The 21,832-nt window shown below is 41.6% G+C and overlaps 1 protein-coding gene across 1 annotated transcript; it reads left to right on the top strand.

Moving 5' to 3' along the window:
* The first annotated feature begins 912 nt into the window (after positions 1-912).
* SKIL (SKI like proto-oncogene) lies at positions 913-16,730 on the top strand. Its single transcript, XM_005484762.4, has 7 exons — positions 913-1,070; positions 2,008-3,936; positions 9,140-9,237; positions 10,173-10,414; positions 10,619-10,860; positions 11,845-12,069; positions 14,914-16,730. Exons 2-7 carry the CDS (start codon positions 2,830-2,832, stop codon positions 15,073-15,075), a joined length of 2,076 nt encoding a protein of 691 aa, XP_005484819.2. The 5' UTR covers positions 913-1,070; positions 2,008-2,829; the 3' UTR covers positions 15,076-16,730.
* The last annotated feature ends 5,102 nt before the right edge of the window (positions 16,731-21,832 follow it).

The raw sequence follows: 21,832 nt of genomic DNA, 5'->3' as shown, positions 1-21,832 counted from the left end.
ATCCCAGCTGAAGCGCTGACTTCACAAAGATGTAAACTGAAAAGCTTTGGGCTTCTTGCAGGCAGAAGAAACTTGTAATACATGAACGAGTCGTACAGCGACTAAGCTGTCCCTGAAGAGCATCTTCCCCGCCTCTCCGCGGTTTGATCATTTCGCTTCCCAAAACATCTCCTGCACTTCAGCATGTCCGTGGCTGGAGGGAGCGGTCTGTGACAGTGCTGCGGGGACAGGCGCCCTCACACTGTCCCGCCTTCCCCGCGTCTCCCTGTCCCCAGCAGTGGGGTGCCAGAGCACAGCCCACCCTCGTGGGGCCCCTCGCTGGGGGACAGTCACTATGAGACCCTTGCCGAGGGACGCTCTTTGACAAGGACTCTCCCTGAGGGGCCTTCTTTGAGGGACACTCAGCGAGGGATCCTCTTTGCGGGAGCCCCGCTGCGGGACAGTCACTGAGGGACAGTCACGGAGAGCCCCTGGCTGGCGGCCTCTGCCCGCCGCCGCCGTCGCGCCTCAGGCGAGCGACACGCCCGACAGCTCCCCGACAGCGCCTGGCCCTCCTCCAGCCCGGCTTTTTCCCCTTCTGCCATGGCCGTTCTCCCTCCCCCGCCCCAGCTGCCGCTCCGTCTCCGTCCCTCAGCCGGCCCCTCTCGGCCGCCGACGGAGGAGCGGCGACAGGGCGGCGCGGGGCAGGCTCTGACCGGGCGGACTGAGGGGAACCCGGGCAGAAACAACACTTTTCCATGTACATTCACTTTTTAATGTATATTACACACATATATATATTTATTTTCTTTTTAATTTATCTTCCTGCGCTTCCCCCGCGGGCGGCGGGGTAATGGGGGAGGCCGGGCCGGGTTTCCCGGCGCTGAGGCGGCGGCGGGCGGGGGAGGGGCGGGCGGGCGCTCCCGCCGCTGCCCCAGACAGTGGGCGGGGCCGGCGCGCGCCGCCGGCGGGTTCGTGCCCGCGCGCCGCCGCCGCCGCCGTCTCGGTCTCCGCAGTGAGGTCACGGGTGGGCGGCGCGAGTGCGGCGCCTGTTCCGCTCCCCGCGGCCGCCGGAGCCCCCGCGGCGCCGGGTGAGCAGCCGGGGAACTTACTGCGAACGGCGGGGAGCGGGGCGGCGGGGCCGGGGGGGAAGGGCGTGAGCGCCCGCCGGGGGATGGGATGGAATGGGATGGGAGGGAGCGGCGGCGGCTGTGGAGAGGCGGCGCGGGGGCGGCGGGCAGAAGGGGAGCGGGGTACCGGGGATGGCAGGGGGGCAGGGACACGGGGGCGGCGGAGCGGAGCGGTACGGCCAGGGCCAGCGGGGAGCCGGGCAGGGCGGAGGGGCGAGCCCGGCGGCGGGAGGGGGAAGGGCTGAGCCGTGCCCGGAGCGGTGCCGGCGGGGCCGGGGTGAGTCACGGCGCGGGAGGGAGCGGCGGCGTGCGGCGTCCCGGGAGGGGCTGCGGGGCCAGGGGTCGGTGCCCGGGATGCGGGGGCCGGTGCCCGGCCCGCGGCTCGCCGGAGCGCCCGTCCTTTCGGGCGTGCACGCCGGGAGAGCCGCTCCGGACCGCCCCCTCCCCCGCCGGTGTCGCCCGTCGGTCGGGGCTTGTCCCGGTGTTCCGCGAGTTACCGGGGAGCGCACCCTGCCTCTGGCAGGGAATCCCCGATGGGTGCAGGGGGGCCTTTAAAGCTCATCTGCTTCCGACCCCCCCGCCATGGGCATGGACGCCTTCCACTATCCCAGGCTGCTCCCAGCCCTGTCCAACCTGGCCTTGGGCACTTCCAGGGATGGGGCAGCCACAGCTTCCCCGGGCAACCTGTGCCAGTGCCTCACTGCTGTCACAGAGAATAATTTCTTCCTTGTATCAAATCAAAACCTTCCCTCTCTCCGTTTAAGGCCATTCTCCCTTGTCCTGTGACTCCTGTCACACTTGTGCCCTTGTCAAAAGTCCCTGTCCAGCTCTCCTGAAGCCCCTTTAGGTACAGAGCAGACTCTGGGATTGCTTGTGATGGCCTCTCTGTCTTTCACAGGTTATCAGGAAGGACAGGCAGAACTCTGTGCTAGCACACGGCATGCATTCAGCCCATGGCCTGGATCTCACCTCTATTACTAATAACTTGGGCTGGGAAAATTCTGACACACGCCAGTGACATCTGTGCGAAAGGTGACTCTCTAGGGACGTTTCGTTTTTGCCGTCGCTCTGGATCAGCCTTTAATTTCAGGATTTATTTGTGAACTGCCATAGTAGCTGTCACGGTGGTGGTGGTGAAATCATAAAGCTGGCAGCGCAATAAAGCAAGCCCTCAAGATTGTGTTTGATCTCTGGGAGCTGAAAGTGCTGAATAAAATTTTCACACAACTTAAACTACGTTTTGGATCAGTTTCGTTAAGATTGACATTCTTCTAACTGAGCCCATTTTTCTATTTTAATATTTAAATAGAGACTTATTTGAAAAGACACTATATTTTTTAAAGAAAAAAAAACGATTGAGGATGAGCACACATCAGTGCATCGTTTTTTACTAAATTGCTGGACAAGACTACTGTGTAAAGTAGTGACTGGGCTATGAAGAAAACCTTTTGTATACATATTACATTGGGGTTTTTATATTATAAAATTGAACAAATAACTAAGAAGATAGTGTAACCTCTCCATTAGTAATTTTATAGTATTACATGCAAAATGGGTTACAGTTTTTACTGTTGGATGCTGAAGAAGTAATGTTTTAATGAAAGGAGCGTGCAGCTTGGTGCACCTGAGGTAATCCAAGATCACATTAAACTATTTTTTATATGAAAAAGCAAGAAAATGCACATTCAGGACTGGCTTAATTAAAGCCCAGTGTTAAGCAATGGAAAGCCCACAGATAAACTTCCCTCTAGGTCTGGTTTCAGACCAAAAAAGGAGCAGGATCCAAGAGGATGGGAGTCCTCCACTGAAAAAAGCAATGACAGAAATGCATGTAAATAACAAAGTACAGGTAGTAATAAATAAATTGCCAACAATAAAGAAGGAAAACCTGGATGACTATGATGAAACTCCAGTGGAGGCTGATGGGGAAACCACCAAGCCAAGCAGTGCTTCACTATCTGAGCCTTTGAGTTTAAATCCAGGTTTGAAGCACACGTTGGCACAGTTCCACCTAAGCAGCCAGAGCTCTCTGGGTGGACCTGCAGCTTTTTCAGCTCGGTATTCCCAGGAAAGCATGTCACCCACTGTCTTCCTGCCTCTCCCATCACCACAAGTCCTCTCTGGGCCGCTGCTCATCCCCCCTGACAGCTCCACGGAGCTGACGCAGACCCTGCTGGAGGGGGAATCCATCTCTTGCTTCAAAGTTGGAGGAGAAAAAAGACTTTGCCTGCCTCAAGTGTTGAATTCGGTTCTCCGAGACTTCTCCTTGCAGCAGATCAACACGGTGTGTGATGAGCTCTACATCTACTGCTCCAGGTGCACTTCTGACCAGCTTCACATCCTGAAGGTTTTGGGAATTCTTCCGTTCAACGCTCCGTCCTGCGGGCTCATCACGCTGACGGACGCCCAGAGACTATGCAACGCTTTACTGCGCCCTCGCACTTTCCCCCAAAGTGGCAGCTTCCTCCCTGGCAAGAACACCTTGGCCCAGCTGAAAGAGACTGGCAGTGCCTTCGAGGTGGAGCACGAATGCCTGGGCAAGTGCCAGGGGCTGTTTGCACCTCAGTTCTACCTTGCCCCCGATGACCCGTGTATCCAGTGCTTGGAATGCTACGGGATGTTCTCGCCCCAGACCTTCGTGATGCATTCACACAGATCCCCGGACAAGAGGACCTGCCACTGGGGCTTTGAGTCAGCCAAGTGGCACTGCTACCTGCACATTAACCAAAAATACCTGGGCACGTCAGAGGAGAGAGAGCTGAAGCATCTCCTGGAGGAAATGAAGGAGAAATTCAGCGAGAAAAATCAGAAAAGGACTCGGTCCAAAGTAAGTTCACCTGGTGTAAAACTCCCAGATCTCTCTCTGCTCACACATAAGTACTTGTTTTAGAAGCGCATTACTTGGCTTTTCTAAGTGGGAATGCTTGTCACATCAAGCCTAAGTTAAATTTGTGAGAGCTTCACCATGGAAATAACATTTCTCATTAAGAGGGGTGGTAATTTCTTTCCTCTTTGGGCTGCAAGTAACCATTCGAGCTGGCTTGGCTTTGTTGGCTTTGTTCTGTCCTAAGGTGTACAGACTCTGGAAAATTCAGGGTATTGTGAAAATTCTTGTTCTCCCATTTGACCTCTGAGTAGGTTTTATGCAGCGTGTGCTGCAGCAGCTGAGCAAAGCAGAAAGGAGCTTGAAAATCAAGTGTTACAAAGGAATTCTTCATTTGTTATTTGTACTCCAGCATGCACACGTGGGCTGGATGGCAACCTGGCTTGCTGGCCACCCATCTCATGACTTGTGTGCAGGGTATTGGTGCTTTGCTCAGTGGCTATTTAGAAGCCCAAAGCCTGCTTGTTCAGCAAGAGCTTTCTGTTTAAACCACTTGTGCAGTGAAATATGCCAAAAAGAGGGGGTTTTAAGCAGCCCAAGTAATGAGCTGTGGGCCGGTATCTTGACAATAGTTAATAATAGACATCTTATTTTTTCCTAAAATACTGCTGCAAGTCTGTGCTGTGGTTCCAAAATACAGAGCTTATTTGTCCCTTGGAGAGCTTCTACTTTAAATAATAGGACAAGCAGCAGAGAAACATTAATATCATAGATGTTCTCATTCATGGAGAACACAATTTTGGGGTATAAACTTTAATAGGCTTTTAATGGTTTCTGCCCCATGACAGTTCTTTTCAGTGTATTCAGTGTTTCTATGTCTGTTTGATGGCTGCTGGTTTGATAAATCCATGTTGCCTGTTGGATGTTTTGTGGTGGATTTCAAAATAGCAGCAGGAGCAGCACAGATGGTTGAGCCCAAAAAGGGGTGCTATGAGCTGACACCTTTCTGCACAAATCTCTGAAAAGTTGGTGTTGCAGGAAGGCTGACTGTAGTAACAGGTATTGTTACAGTGGTGCCAGTCTGCAGGAAGAGATTTTACCAGCAGATTCCCATGGAAGTCTGCAGTATGGCAGGCTTCCACATGCTGAATTATTTGAAGATGCAGTCTCCTAGCAAAGAGACTTTGCTTTTCAACTGATAAAGACATGTCAGTCTTTATTCTTGCAGTGCCAGTGTAAGAAAGGAACTACAGCATGGTGGATGCATCAGTGGAAATATTCTTCCATGTTCGCACCTGTAAATGCTGCTTTTCTTCCCACAGCTGCAGATTTCAGACAATGAGATCTTTCAGTTTCATCTGCAAAGATGAAAAAAAAAAAACAGCTGAAATGAGCAGTGGCAGTAATTTGGACTGGTGCAAATTAAATTATAAAACTTTCTGCAGTCTTCTGTTGCAGACCTGTGTAGTTTTTTCTTACAAAGCAATGTGTGAAAACAGAGTCAGAAGCTGTGAAAACCTGAGCAAAGTGCAGTGCTGAGGGAGGTTTTGGGGTTTTTTTTTTTGTCCTGTGGATATTCATCTGGGAAGTAGAAAAGAGTAAAAACGTTTAAGAGGGCAGTGCTGGAGTACAGTTTCCCTTTCCTTGTCCTGGGAGAGCTTAGGCTGCTTCAGAGAATCACAGAGTGGTTTAGGTTAGAAGGGACCTTAAATATCATCTCATTCCACCCCCTGGCTTGCACAGGGACACCTTCCACAGACCAGATTGCTCACAGCTCCATCCAGCCTGACCTTGAGCAGCTCCAGGGATGGAGCAGCCACCACTTCTTTTCTTCTTTCCCTCATGTCAGGTATCAGGTACAACACGTAGCCATTCCCTTTCCTTGCCCTCCTAGGGGAGTTTATTGCAGGCTGTTCTGTTTGCTGCTCTGTCACCTCCTCACCACCTTTGCTGAGTCAGTCCTCAGAAGTGCTGACACATCCTTTGTGCTTGTCTTGGAGGACCCAGGAAGAACAGTTGCCCTTGGCTAGGTCTTTCCCCATCTAGTAATAATGAATTAATTAAATCTCATAGTCCTTGGAGCATCCTGGATGCCATGCTTTGCCTTTCTCCTTAGCATTTCACTCTGAGTTTATTCACCTCACAGTGCAAATACACTTTTGTTTCAATATTTTAAGAGCAAAGTACTCTTGAGATTAATTCCTTTCTGTTCTTTGTGCTAACAAGGAAGCTGTAAGCTGTGTGCTTGATTGTCACAATTTTCTGTGGAGTTCTAGGCTGCAGTGCAACATCCACCTGCTCTTCATGGAACAGCTGTCACCGAGTCTCTGCTGATTCCTGCTCTGACAGATCCTTGTTCCCTTTGACTTTGCGACAGTTTCTCATCATCTCTGCACTAAAACTTTGCTTTCCTTCTCAGGCTGATTCCTTGAGCTGGTCACAGTTTTATAAATCCAATCTCTGCTAAAATTACTGGCTTAATGATTACACTGAAACAATTACTTACTTATATATTTTTTTTCCTTAAAGAATGGCATTGTCCAACTAACCTTTAAGAAAAATAAGTAATTTTTCATGTTACCCTTTTTAACAGTTTGAGTAGAAGTAATTCAATTCAACTTACTGTGTTTATAGAATTATTTAAGAGCATCTAAAATAAACAAATTGTTGGGCGATGAAATGACATATATATATATATATATATATATATATATATATATATATAAATAGATGCCTTATTTCATTTACCTGAATGGTGAGGGGAAGAATCCTGTTAGAAAAAGACTTCATTTATTTATGGTAACATTTCATTTTCTTTCCTAAGTAAAGAATTTGATTGCATGCTATGAAATTCATTTGCAAGATTCACACTAACAGGTAGACAGTAAATTCAGTTTCCACTTGAAATAGGTAAAAAAAAAAAAAAAAAAGCAAAAATCTGACGTAGTAATTTGAAAATAGAGATGACCTGATAATTTCATGTGTAAATATATAAGCATGTTAAAATGTGAGTCCTGAAATATGGACAAATGTGATCTGAAGCTAAAATCAGATCACTGCATTCTAGCTGCAGTATAAGTAGATTAGATGTGATTATTTAAATTATTGGAATGATCTGAGTAAGTAGAAAAAACTTGGCAAGTGTCAGGGTGAGGCCGTTTTTCTGGAGATGATTCAAATCTTTTTTATTTAAAGCCTTTTTATGACTTTACAACTCCAGAGCTTCTCTTCCTTGTTCCGTCCCTCCTTTCTGTCTATGGAGGTGATTTGAGGAACTGCAGGGGTTGAATTTCAGTTTCATTGTGAGAGCTGAGTTTCCTGGGCTGGGAGTTGTGGCCAGGATGGGGCAGGTGGGGTTTGGTCCCTGCCAGGGTTGGGGCTGTTGGATTGTGCAGAGCTTGGCTCAGCTCACCCCTGTGGCACTGACAGAGATGGAGTTCTCTAAATGTCTTTCCAGGGTGTGTAAATCCAAACTTCTCTGATTTTATAGCATATAAGTAATTGTGGAGATATTAGAACACTACATAAAGGTTTCAATACAGGATTATTTAACTTTTTTTAGCTTTATGGACTGTTTTTTAACTGTGGAAGGTACTGGGTCTGGCTGCAATGGCGTTGACTTTGTAGCAGCCTTTGTGGTGCTGGGCTTTGGATTTGTGGCTAAAACTGTGGCTACCATGCCAATGTTCTGGCCACTGCAATAAAACCTGGGATAGAAGGAGGAGAAAGAGGGTTTGGCATCCAAAGTGGAGGCTATTGGAGGGTGGCTGGGCTGTTGTCTGAGGAGGGACTGAGCCATGCCTGTGGAGAGCTTGGTTTAAGCATGGCTTAAAGAAAGAGGCCGTGAAGGTATTCAGCTGAGGGAAATATAGAAGCCTGCTGTAAAGCAGCCTTTCCCAGGCTTGATCCTGTAAATAATTAAGGTTCTCAGCCACCTTTTATATAAACAACAAGATTCTCAGACCGTTCTGTCCTTGGCTGCTACTGGGAACAGACAGCCAGTCTGGGAACAGATATGAAGGTTTTGAGAACCTTTCATATCATGGTGGGAACACTGATCTTGGTTTCAGTAAACTAACTTCAGGTATTGTAAACAAAAGGAGGAGCTGAAGTTTTCTCTGCAGCCTATCAGGAGCTCAGATTTTGCAATATGCATGAAGTGAATTAACACTGTTATAAAAAGTGCCTGATTGATGAATAAAGTGGAGTCAGATGCGAAATCAACAAAGGTGGTCGCTCCCTCACTTCAACACATGCCCTTTGCTTCACTTGTGTTTTTCTCTTCCCTTCACCTCTTAAACCAGCTTTGTCTTCATCCAGGAGCTTTCTTGCTCTTTTGCCTTCCATGCCCTGGGGATGGTGCTGAGGGAGCAGCTCTGTGGGTGCCTGGCAGCTGCCTGGGCTCAGCCAACCACACCCTACCCAAAACCCCATGGCCCAAGGCTGTTCTAATACAGTGAAATTATTAATCAATTTCTTAGCTCTGAGAATGTTGTAAATATATGGTGAGACACCTTTCACTCGAAATTAAGAGCAACTTTGCAGGGGAGCACCAGTATCACCAGGAATTTCTAGTAAAGAGTAGTTCCAAAAATATTTCATAAGATGCACAGAACAAAAATTGCTTTCCAAATACAAAATACACCGAGGTTTTTAAGATTATGTATTCTGATGCACCTGAGTAAATTTTGTTTGCTACTGCAAAGGGAATGACATTTTCATGCTACTGGGAGCAGCTTTTCCTGCTTGTGTAATAAAAATTTGTGATGACTGAAGAAAGTTCTGTCCCTGGAACACCAGCCCACTGTTCCATTTAATTTTGAAATAAAGTATCTGGCAGTTGCTTACTTTATGTAGACACATTATTACAAAAGGCTCCTACAACCTTTTGGGAATCCTAGTTTCTGCTTTCTATTTCTCCCAGGCTTGTTTAGTAGAGTTTTGGAAACTCAGCAGAGCTTTTAGATAGGTCTGTAAAGACGTTTTTCTTTAATTTCATTGCTCTTTTGACCATAGTGGTAAATTGGAGATCAAAGAATTCTGTGGCTTGCATGACCTTTGCCAAAGACACCCCATTTCCCAGTGCCCCAGTTTCTCTGGTGTACCTGTATTAATGATGTAAATGCCATTTCTCTGAGGAGTGCTTATGAACATGTAAATAACCTGTGTCCATGTTTCAATTACCAGTTTATTTTAATTCCTTTAGGCAGAGCCACAGCAGAACCTGGAATTATCGCAGTGGTATCCAGTTATAAAGCAAGAAGCAGAAACTGATCCTCAACCACCTTCCTTTTTTCACCCCAGGTAACTGAGTTTCTATGTAGAGCTGTAAGCACTGTCAAGTGTTCAAATACTTTTGGCTATTTAGGTATAATTCAAACTGAAAAAAATGTATTTGCAATCTGAACTGTGAGGAAAACTCTTTAGGTATCACACAGGAATAATTTAACCCTAAATTTTTATGCATTTCTTAATATAAATACTAATGAACTGCTTATGAGTGGTTTTAGGTATAAGACTCAAGCTGTGACCTGTGGGTGTTCTTCAGCAGGCAATACAATTGAAATGTAATTAAAATTTCCCCTTTCTTACTAGAAATTAGAGAGGTAACTTTTGATCTTTCATGTGGTAATACAATACATACATGTGGAAAGCTGCACAGGGCCTATTTACCATGAGGACCACTTAATTTCCTTCCAGAAAAGACTTCCAAGAGGTGTTTGAAGGCTTTCTCCCACAGTGGAGCAAGGGCTGCAGCTGAATGACCTGTGGGATGGTTTCCTGGTTTTGGAAACCAACTGCATTTCCTTGACTCCTTACCCAATTTGTGACCTGCAGCAGTGAGGGAAATGGTTTTTCTTGATACTCCTCTTGCCCTCACCTCCTCCATTGCTAATATAAGGATTATGAAAATTCTGGAGAGTCTGGATTCTAATTGCACTCTTTGCCTTTAAATGAAGCCTCCATATGAGTTACTGTAATTTTTTTTAAAATAAGCCATTTTGAAAAATCTACTTTTTGATAGCCTCAAAACCTTATCTAGATAATCTACTCAGTAAAGATTAAGTGGGTCCTTAGGCTTTCCATTTGCATAGGAAGAATTCAAAAATGACATGATTATTTTTCATTGATGCTTTCACAGTTTGAACTCATAGTAAATTAAACTTTCTGCTCTCAACCAACCATCTTTTATTGTCTTACCTTTCACCATGAATTTTGCTCTTCTGCTGTTTTTTCAGTTACTACCTTTATATGTGTGACAAAGTGGTTGCCCCGAATGTGTCTCTTGCATCTCAATATAAGGATGTTGCAAAAACATCAGTAAAAGCTTCAGAAGTGAATAAATCCTCACCTGGGCACTCAGAGAAGAAGCTCAGTAGTGGAAAGCACAAAAAAGCTGCCTCTTATCCAGAGGTTTCTCTTGAAGAACAGGAAAAAATTGACTTGAAAACTGGGGTGGAGCAGCCAAGTAAACGTTTAGGTGAGTAGTGAGAATTATATTGAGGACTTTGATTTTTATACCACGGAATTTTGGAAAGCTTTACACCAAGCTAGAATTTTGTGATGTCACTTCAGGTTTCCAAAAATTCTCTCCACCTTTTTGTAGTCTCAATATTCTTTGCATTTTTTTCACTCTGGAATTTGAACTGTCTGTGATTATTGTTCTCTGTTTTCTCCTGTGTAGATCCTCCTGTGTCAGCTCGTCCTGCGAGAGGACCAAAGTCCGAGCGCGTTTCTTCCAAGCCCCCCAGGGACCCTGGCCGTGCTGAGGGAGGAGCTGATGCACAAACCTTGTCCCCCACGCTCATGAAGGACATCAGCTGTGAGGATGACAAGGGCAGGATCATGGAAGAAGTCATGAAGACCTACATCAAGCAGCAGGAGAAGCTGAACACGATTTTGCGGAGGAAGCAGCAGCTCCAAATGGTACCGTGGCAGTCTGGCTGCATTTCCCCTGGGCAGCAGGGGGCTGGCTGGCTCCTCCTCAGCATCACACATGGCAGCATTTAGAAACACCAGAGCTCACTGGTCATCTTTCCCTCAGCTTAAATCCAGACACCAAATCTTCAATGTCCCTTATGCTCATGAGTTTTGAGCCCACTAATAAGTGGTGCCTCTTCAGTTTGCAGTTGCTGGGTCCAAGCAGCTCCTGCTTTTGTGTATCTAAAATTTTTCAGGTTTTTAAAGATGGAGATATCAGTACTATAGGAATGGTCTTATCACTGCCCTGTACAAAAAAGAATACCACTTTCCTATTCCCATTAGCTAAGCCGTGATTTTACGGATTTTATTTTTAGTCTTTTCTTTAATAATGGATTATTTTAAAAGCTGGTGTTCATTTGTGACATTTCTGTTTTCTGAATTCAGTGAAATACTGTCTTTGCTTCTTGCATGCATGGAACAGACCTGATATTTTAATTTATTTTATTTTAATTTAAATGTTAATCTCAGAACCTAGGAGCTCAGGTAGGGCCCTAGAGCTGCTACTTCAAAGTTGTTCTGTTGGAGGTAAAGCTTGTAGATAAGTTTAAAAAAAATACGAGTTTGAAAATATCAAAATGTCAGTGGACAAAGAAATCAAACACTTTGTTTTGTTTTCTGGTGCTACATTTCTTGCATCTTCAAAGTATATTTTAGTGAATCCTGAGGTACACTGCTGGAAATGCAGATTTGTTTCTGAAAGCTCCATGTACTTGGAAGTAAAAGCAATTTCTTAAACATTAGAATGCATGTTACAGAATTCCATGCTGTCATTGATAAGTAGATAAATACCATTATCAGGCTGTTGTTACTGGTCATTACAAATGGTCTTTTTGGCCTCATTGGTTCCAGAAATACTTGTAAATAGAGTTTTTTATACTTTTCTGGTGTTTGAAGGAAGGAGTATGTGATCTTGATCTTTCTTTACAGGAAGTGGAAATGTTAAGCAACTCTAAAGCTATGAAGGAACTGACTGAAGAGCAGCAGAATTTACAAAAAGAACTCGAATGTTTGCAAGCAGAGCATGCACAAAGGATGGAAGAATTTTATTTTGAGCAGAGAGACTTGGAGAAGAAACTGGACCAAGTGATGAAGCAAAAATGTAGCTGTGACTCCAATTTGGAAAAAGATAAAGAAGCTGAATATGCAGCACAGGTGAGAAGGGAAGGTTTGTTTCAAACAAAACATGTTTAGTGTATCAGGAAATTGTGAAGGTGTTGTTCAGCCACCTAAAGGTTTCGTTTTCTCTGTTTGTTCTGACACCACAGACAGATACCAAAATAGGTCAGTGACAGCAATATTTATTTTCCTGTTCCTTGATTGAAACCAAGGCAGAATGTGATTTACAGAAACGTATGATATTATTGATGAAACATTAAACTTAAACATGAGGTCTCTTACATCCTTATTTAAAACAAATTCTGTTTTTAATGTATGTGGGCTTGCCTGTGACACAGAGTTAAACATTATTATTTTATGTTTAAAAAAATTCCAAACCTCTGAACCTTCTTTTTGTCAGATTAGCAGCATACCTTGCTACTCTCATGTTCCTTGGTGGTAGAACCTTCTGCAGTATCTGATGAGCCCCTTCTGGGCTCTGCCAAAATATTTGGCCAAGAGTTTTCTTGGAAATGAAAATCATATTGGTCTTCCTCATTCTAGCCTTTGGATTCACATGTCAAAACCTATGGAGCTATTTCTTCCTCTCACTTTCCTTTTAGCTTTTACTATAGCTTCTTAATGTTGGAGGTTATTCCAATAGGAAAAAATGTGGTAATGACAAAGGGAACCTTGAAATGCCCCTTTTAAAAATCAGCTGTAGTTATGATTAATTTTTTTAATTTTGCACTGTATCACAGCAAACTAATCTTAACAGGCTCATTTTTAAAGTGAGCAAAATCTAAAACTTGAGCTGAGTAAAGCTCTGTGGTCCTTTGTTCACAGCTGTGTGTATTTCCTGCTCAGACTGACTCAAACTGAGAAACAGGCACTACTTGAGAGACAGGTTTTGGTATTTTTGGTGAGTAGGGCAGAGACTCTGATCGTAAATCCTTCTCATGAATTTAATTTCATGACATCCCACTCCACTGATTCCTGGCCTTTGCTGCCAGAAATAATCCTCTCTGACTAAGGCCTGATTTACTAAACATCTGGTACAAGCCCTGTTAGTGCAAGTAACAACGTGTTCTAATTTATGGAGATCATCATGTACAGCATGTTTTATTGGGCTTGTGCAGCTCACTCCCTTTGGAGGGTGAAAATGTGGATTGTTCCCCAAGGAGGTTGGTTGTGTGTTCCTTTTGAAGTTAGACTCTGAAAATTACATACATTCCTTGTGTAAAAGTTTACTCTATTACCTCTGTGGTGGATCTATTCACAAAGTATAATGTGAACATTTTTTTCCCATTTATCACATCTTGCAGTAGATTCTGGTTCCAAGAAGCACCAGAATTAAACAGAGGTCTTGGGAACAGAGAACTTTCCCAAGCTGTGGATACAGCATTTCAAAAAAGCCTTAATCTGATGTGTTCTTGAAGCAGTTGCCCAGGCTGCCTTTCCTGTCTGAGAACTGTGGACTAGGAGGAATCCTTGTGCATTAAACAGAATTAAGAATTTGGTATTTGCAGCTTGCTTAAAATTGTCTCTTCTCCTTTCTAGACCTGTCTGAATGTGCACTGTCTTGTCTCCTTTTTTGACTTCTTTATTGAAATACTTGCTTCACCCTGTCAGTCACAGTAAGGCAGAATAACCAGTCCTGGAGCCTTTCCTTGGAGCTGGAAATCAAAGCCAGACAAGTTGCAGCATGCAGGCAGTGGGCACTGTTGCACTGCAGCACTTCACTGCAGCACTTGCAGCATCAACAGCCTGTTGTTGGCCAAAAACTGCTGAAATATTTGTGATTGAAGAAGTGGGGATGAAATGTGGTGTTTCTCTAAAGCCAGCACAGCCATCCCTTCACCCAGTACATTCTGTAGCACTTTGTGAACACCATTAACACTCTGTATGTTCCTGCTCTTTCCTTTAAATGAGTTGTCTTGCAAATTCTCAGTGAGATGGATGCTTAGTGATAATGTACATCAGGTACTGATATAGTGATGTACACCTATCATTATAATGGCAGATGGGTTTTTAGATGGAATTAAATGAAAATAAATTTAGATGGAATTAAATTATAATAAATTTAGATGGAATTAAATTATAATAAATTTAGATGGAATTAAATTATAATAAATTATAAATAAATTGAATGGTCTTTTAGCCCCATGAATCAATGGGAAAGAGGATAGCTGCTTTCCAGTCTCCTGCCTGTTTTAACTGCTGGTAGTATACTATAAGCAATAAGGAACTTTCCCACACTTGAAAAGATGTTTCCAGATGTCACTGTAAATAATTTTGGTGAGTTCTAGCAAGTTTGAGCCTTTCTGTATTCCAAAGAGGAAAAGAATACTTAACTTCTGTGTCTAAACACAAAATATATCACAAAAACATTTGTGTGGACTCAGGTTTATATTTGAGCACATACACACACAGATGGTTATGTTCAAGATTTTCTAAATATTTCATTTATACTAAGGAATATCGGAAAACAGTGTTGGTGATTTTGTTTCTTCTAGAAATACATTCAGGCTTTGAAATAAGGTAAGGGAAATGGACCAGGGAAATGAAAAAATGCAGTTTGTTCTGGGATTTGTGGCACATCCAATGCAAACATCATCACAATTTTTCCCAACAGATTCTGTGTGTTATTGACAGTCTGGTGTGACAGTTCATGCAGCTACAATTTATATGCATTTAAAATCAGATTTTCTAATTCTTTAAATGCTCATGTGATGTTTATGCAACTTTGCACATTGACATTGTTTGCTAATGGTGTAGCAGGTAAGTGATAACTTGACGACTGCATAATTCTGGTGGGCTGAAATGCTTGGATCATAGAGTGACGATCTGTGACCCTTTGATGTTTGCTGAAATTTTCTCTGTGTCTCTTGTGTTTCCCAGCTGGCAGAGCTGAGGCAGAGGTTGGATCATGCAGAGGCAGACAGACAGGAGCTCCAGGATGAGCTGAGACAGGAACGAGAGGCCCGGGAAAAGCTGGAGATGATGATAAAGGAGTTGAAGCTGCAGATCCTGAAATCTTCCAAAAACGGGAAAGGAAAATAGAAATTGGAAGAGGAAGCATGACTGTGTCCTTCAAACAGGGTGTTTTGGTTTTAATGATTGTGAACAATTTTTTTTGTGCTGAGAAAAAGTGTTCTCTCTGGATTTTTATTTCCCAGACAGATCCAGATGAACATATACATAGATATAAATAAATAGAGATAGACATTTTTAGATTTTCCTAGCCAATGAAAATCTGCATTGATTTGTACTGGTGTTTTTCTCAAACGATGAAAAATACGAAACTCTTGATTTAGAGTGACCAGTTTCTGTCTATTTCTAATGCAGTCTTAAGGACTCTACACCTTTTAACATTGTCTGTTAAAACATATGTGGGTATCTTTATTTTGCTATCAATTGCACATCCAGTTATAAAAGTACATTAAAAATATCCTCAATTCTTCAAGGTCTTAAATAGTTTGGGTTTCAGTGAGAATTAAATATTCTTGAACTGAGGAAAGTAAAGGCAGCTTGTTGTCTATAAGGCAGAGCTCAAAATTGCCACAACTGATTGATGATTGAGTATCAAAAGTGATTTACCAGCATGAGTTTTTCCCATAATTTCATTCTGTGAAGTCAGCTGATGTTTTCAGTATTGTCTATTTAACAGCTCATTATCAGTCTAAGGAGTGTTAGAGCCAGCACTTGCTTGCTCTGCTGGAAAACATTAGGGTTGGTTTTTTTGTTTGGTTTTGGTTTTGTGAATTAAAAAAAAAATTGCAATTACAGTGGAATCTTGGGAAGTTTAAAATTCACAAGTTTTCATCTGTTTTTTTCTGTCTAGTACATATGAAAGAAACATTAATAAAAGGCTTAAAGGTGGGGCTTTTCCTTTTAGAAACTGAGAAAGCTTGACTTAACTGTTTTTCAGATATTAATGCTTTCAAGAAAAAGAATATTTATTATAAAGGAATATGTGTTAATTTCTTCAGTACCCTAAGCCTCCACACTTTGAGCTTCTTGCCAACTTGTGGATTTTTCTTTCATCACATAGAACAGGCCTTAACTGACATTGTGATCATAGCTTAAAATATAAAATTCTGAGGTATGGCACTTTGAAAAATCATTTTGATAGTCTCTGTATTTGAATGGCATGGTAGGGTTACCATGAATTAAGAAAATACAGCATGTTTGTTAAGCTATAACAATGGGAAATGTGTAATTGTACAGAATTACTGTTTTATGTATATATATAATGTCTGAGTACTTCTGAAGTCTGGTTCCTAGTGGGTTAAATGCATGGCTAAAGTTGGAAAAACTTTTGATGAAGAAAAACTTTTTTGCACTTCTCTCCAAAAAATTGGATACAGCTGGCAGATGTCAGCTGATCATGTCAGTGATAGGAATATTTTAGTAATTCTAGTGTTTCACTCTATAGTTTTAACTTTCAGTTTCTGGTTTGAGGTACTTAAGTTTATTATTCTCTTAATAATTCAGTTAATTTTGAATGAAACCACTAGTAAAAGCCTACACTGATTTTTTTTTTCCCCTCAACTAGTAAAACTGAAAACTCCTTTTTTGTTTCTCTGTTAGTGATATAACAAGATTGAATATCACAGAGAAAGATAAAATTGCACATATGTTTAAATTGAATGAGAAATGAGGTGGTAAATTAAATGACATGGAGTATTAGGATGATTTTTTTTAATAACTGTACAATTTTGTTTATGAGCTCTGTGTCATATTTACACTGACAAGTAAAGCAAGTTGGATAAAAAAAAATAAATTTTCTTTGTCAGTGTTGAGAATCATAGAATGGTTTGTTTGGGTTGGAAGGGATCTTAAAGATCATCTAGTTCCACCCCCTGCTGGAAAAGAATACCAGGATTATATTTTTCTCTTCTTCAGCTCCCATCTCCAAATTTTTCCTTTGGAAAGAAAACCAACAAAAAAAAAAAAAAGGAAAAAAGAAAAAAAAAAGAGAAAAAAACAAATTAAAAAGGAAAAGGCCTGTCTTTGCAGCTTGGTTTGGAGGGAAAGGAGCTGGCTCAGTGGTTCTGGTTGTGTGTGCACCATTGCTTTAAAAACCAGGAATGGTTTGTTGCCCAGCCACCAGGCCCGTGGGCACAGGGAGAGCAGGCAGGGGCAGTGCTGGGGAGCAGAGCCTGAGGCTGCCCTGTGGGATGGGCACATCCTGTGCTGGGTGAGCTGGGAATTGGGGAATCCCACCTGGCTGCTGCTGAAGGATGGACAGAGTCCCTTTGTGCTGCTGCTCAGGCTGTGGGTCTGGGTAAAACCTCAGCTCCTTCTCACAGCTGATGCACCACAGCATTTAGAGCTGAGTGTTGGATGGTTGGAACCCTGCTGGGATTATTCTATTGGTAGGATAGTGAATATTCCATTTCCATTCAGGTCTTGTCTGTGTTCTTGTCCTGCTCAGAGGTTCCCCTTGGCCAGGGAGGGCTGGTGCAGTTCCTGTGCCTCAGCCAGCACTTGGCTCACTGCTGGAGGCTCTGCAAATGCTGTGACCATCCTTTGTACCAAAAAAAAAGGGGCCATCCTTGGTACCAATAAAAAGGGGGCCATCCTTTGTACCAAAATTTTCACTGTTGCAAAAACCCCAGCAGCTATAGGAAGGTTCACCAATTCCAATTGCAGATAAGGCCCTCCTAATTATTTTTGAACATCTGGCTGGTAAAGCCAATGGAACATTTATTAAAATGACCTTAAAAGTAGCTTTGTAAATATTCCACTTAGTTAATCTAAAGTTAGAATGCATTTTAAATTATTGTAATCCTCTTAAAATTCTTCAATACTACTTTCAGGCTCTTGACGTAACATAAACAATTTTCATATGTGTAGACTTAATTTTATACTGATTTTAAGTAATAATGTATACATGAATGTGCCATAGACCTTTGTGTGCTCACAGTCTCTGAAAGATAGTTTTCTAGTAAATTGTAAATAATGCTCTTAAGTTTTAGAAAAAATATATGTTGACCTTGTTTTGCTATCTTATCCTAATTCTGTTGAATGGTTCATTTTACAGCCTGACATAGGAGCTTGGAATGCACACCTGAGGGCCCTCACTTAAGTGCACACTTAATGGTAGAGACTAAATCAGTCATTAGGTCTTTGCTTTTAGTCACAGCATGCTCATTTTATGTATTGTTTGGTTTGCCTTCAGTCATTGCTTGCTAACCTTTTCAGGCAAGAAGTCATTTTCCCAGGTAGCTGTGACATGAAGCCTGTAGAACAAAGCCCTAAAATTGTCTATAATTTGAAAGTTGCTTTCTTAAACACCTACACCAAGATGGAAGTTGCCTAGTGCACCTTTTGGAATAAGTAGGATCGGGAGTGAATAACTGATTTGCTCCTATATTTTATAAAAAAGAAATTTAACATGCTTTGTATACTTTAATAAATAAAATATGAGAGCTTAGAGGGTAAAACTCTTGAAATTTTGGCAGTCTGGAAACACCTCACTCACAGTGTAACCAGGTGTCCCTCAATGAAAGAGATTTTTATCTAAATCTCCAAACTTAATAGTCTGTGTTTTAGTTTCTGTAAAGCATATTGTTCAGTTGGAGTATTTAGATGAATGTAGTTATGTTTCACATTCTTAAACTAATTTTATTCTATATTTAATATATTGATAGCTTAGATGTAAAACCATCTGTACATAGTAAAGGCATAATGCAATTAGTGATGTAGGAGAAGTTGGGTGGGAGCATAAAGCTACTGGTGGCCTGAAAAGAAATAAGTCTTGGCCTGAATTTTAGAAGTCACAATGTTTTATTCATACATTCTTGTTTTGTACTGGGGGAGGGGATGGCTAGAATGTGTTATGAAATTTTTGGAAACCTTTCCTAGCATTAGTTGGGAAGTTGGCCTCGAAATGCTGTCATAGTCAGCTTCCTGGAATTCACTTGTTTGTAGAGTATATATTTTGATTGTCAGTAAAGATAACAACTTTGTATTTTTTCTGCACTTAATTCGTGTAATTAATCCACACAACAGAGTTTTCTATAACATGGTGAAGTCTACAAAAGACATAATTTCTCCTACCTATTAACCTGTGCTTGCAATATTTTGGTAATTTTATTTAAGCCATTGATAGTAAGCAGCAGAAAGCTGCAAATTTCAATTTTCTTTTTGCTCATTGCATTTGTAGTGTGAGTTTTCATTGGTTTTCTTTACAGAAAGCTTGTAGAATTTTCTATTTGCTGCATATATCTATTTAAAAAATGCAGTTGTTTTTTAGCTTTTGTGAAAGCAGTTATTGCTTACGAATTGCACGATGATTTTATAGTGTGTCTCCATTACTTAGCAAATTGGTTTTTTCAGGGTTAGTTGTTCAGTTAGAAAATGCTTGAAAAATGAGTTTTAAGCACTTCATCAAGCACAGCAAACATGGTATAAAATTTTGCTATTTGAAAATTAATTAAGTGTAACGATATCAATTGAATTTTTTTTTCTTCTAAGAGATACCTCACTTAAAGGAAAGCACAGCTGTACTGTATTTAAACGAATTCTAGGAAATAATAAAAAGTTGGTCTGAAATATTTCGTTGCCATCACGTTGCTTTCTGTGATTGACAGAATGTTTTTTGTGTTTTCATCCTCACTCTAAAGTATTTATTGCTGTTGACATGCCAGTATAATTCTCTCAAATGACAGAAAGTAGCTGCAAAACAGCTGAGTCCGTGTTGGCTCAAGGCAACAGGTTGAGTGACAATTCTGAAACCATAGAAAAGCCTGTGAAAAATGATCAGTGCATTCAACAATTTTTAATATTTGCCAATGATGTACAGTCTTATTGTCAGCGTTGCTGTGGTTGCATCACATGACACACAAAACTGTCCTCTACCTCACGTGAGATTTAACAGATATTTTATATGGTTTTAGTAGACAAGATGCATCTATCTGGTCACTTAGTTTACAAATTTTGAATTATATTTATTGAAACATGGCATACTGTGCTCTTAGCTTATACCTCAATTGTATTTTGTGCTGTTATCCATTTCCATGCCTTGTAAATACCTGTATAGATTGTGGACTCAAAAACAAATAAAGAACTGTAATGTCAGAACACTTGTCTTGGTCGTGTTTTTAAGCATTGACTTCTAAACTTGGCTCTTTTGAGGTGTTTAACTCTCTGCTTTTCTAAGGACACAGCCTTCCTTGCTTTGATTACAGTAAATTAAAATCTGATTACACAAAACTTGTTAGAGCTCCCACAGCCTGCAGCAGGTCCCCAGTTCTCTAAAAGGTATTTTAAACAAAATCTACAAGATCAAAGCCATCCCTCCCCATGGATCCACTATCTAAAGCTCTTAAGATTCTGTAAAAGTATTGGCACCAAGCTTTTTATGTATCTTGGCATAAATTTGGTGTTTATACCTGAAAATAGAACTCCTTGCATACTTGGCAAGTTTTCTGGTGCCCAGCTTTGTTGCTGCTTGACTGCTCAAGCAATGTGTGAGTTGTTCACAACTCTCTTCCATAGCTCAATAATAAGTGAGATTAAAAACACACATTGCCAGATCAAATGCTGAGATTATCCGAGGTTAAAATTAGAAATGAAAATTTTACTCTATTTGCTGAAAAAATAGTTACTGCTGATGGTGTGTAAATCTCAGGAGTTCTTAATTTCTGTAAACCATGTGGTTATATTATCTTAACTTTTGCTACAAATAATATTTTGGAGATTTTCTGGGGGATTTTATTTGTATTGAGAAGATTTTCTTGATGCATAAGAAGGCACATTCGCACACCTTTTGGTATTTTTTCTTCCCCTCAAATCAGTGCAAAAATACTTTGTCCTTGTATTAAGGAACTGCTCTCCTATATAGGAAATCCTGGTGATGTTTCAAATAACTGCAAACCTGTATTTTACAGATAAAGAGATAAAAGGCCAGTATGAACCAGGATAAAGATGAAAATTACAATGATGAGCTCAGCCTTCAGTATAGGACAAAATTAAGAACTGACTGTACCACTTAAACTTGTTTATTTCTGCATCCCATCTTGCTTTTGTATACCGCTGTATTTCCAAACAGGGAAGAAACAATGAGGCTGAAAATGTAAAGAAAAGTTCAAGGTGAGTCATTTGGATGAGAAAGCCCTGGGTGTTGATAGCTTGGGTAGCTGTGACTAATTGCAACGCCTGTCTTTTGTCAGAGAGAACAATGCGGATCAAGGAAAAGCTCTGGGAGTGAAGGGTAAGAAGATTGATTGTTAGAGAGCTCACACTGTTGCTGGAATAAATGCCTGTTTAACACTTGCTTTTAAAAAGGCATCTTTTGAGACTGTTGCCCAAAGTGTATCAGTTTATTTGGCATATAGCTGGCAAGTCATTCTTGTTCCTTCTTTTATTGATCTTGTAAATCATTGTCCACTTGCCTTGTACGAACTTAAATTCACTTAACTGTTGGTGGTGTGATTTATAACGCTGACAAAATGGTAAATGGCTCCTGTCTTTATTGACATTAATGAAATAATTCACACCGTGCCCTGTGGGCACCAGCTCGAGTTCTGTTGAGCAGTGCTGGTTACCAAAGTGTCAGATTTACTCCTTGCTCCTGCACACTTCTTGATAAATACATTTGTGAAGGAAAACATGGAGTTAAGAAGTTTTGTGGTTAAGGAAACCAAAAATGTAGGAGACTGAATTACAGAAGGGTGTATATGCCAATGAATACCTTGCAGCATTTTAAAAATACTTATATTGTGCATTAGGATGGATGTGCCTGCACTATCACTGTGCAAAATGATTCCAAACCTCAGCTTTGGGGTGAAATCTCTCATCTCCTTTTGAA

Source organism: Zonotrichia albicollis, chromosome 9, assembly GCF_047830755.1.
Source record: "Zonotrichia albicollis isolate bZonAlb1 chromosome 9, bZonAlb1.hap1, whole genome shotgun sequence".
Lineage (NCBI taxonomy): Eukaryota > Metazoa > Chordata > Aves > Passeriformes > Passerellidae > Zonotrichia > Zonotrichia albicollis.
The sequence above is the reverse complement of the archived record's forward strand: the minus strand, read 5'-3'. Positions and strand labels throughout refer to the sequence as shown.

Excerpts from the sequence above, each read along its gene's own strand:
- SKIL (XM_005484762.4), top strand. The coding sequence starts at position 2,830 with ATGGAAAGCCCACAGATAAACTTCCCTCTAGGTCTGGTTTCAGACCAA. Across the intron at positions 10,415-10,618 it reads GCAGCCAAGTAAACGTTTAG|ATCCTCCTGTGTCAGCTCGT; the intron begins GTGAGTAGTGAG and ends TCTCCTGTGTAG. Across the intron at positions 10,861-11,844 it reads GGAAGCAGCAGCTCCAAATG|GAAGTGGAAATGTTAAGCAA; the intron begins GTACCGTGGCAG and ends CTTTCTTTACAG.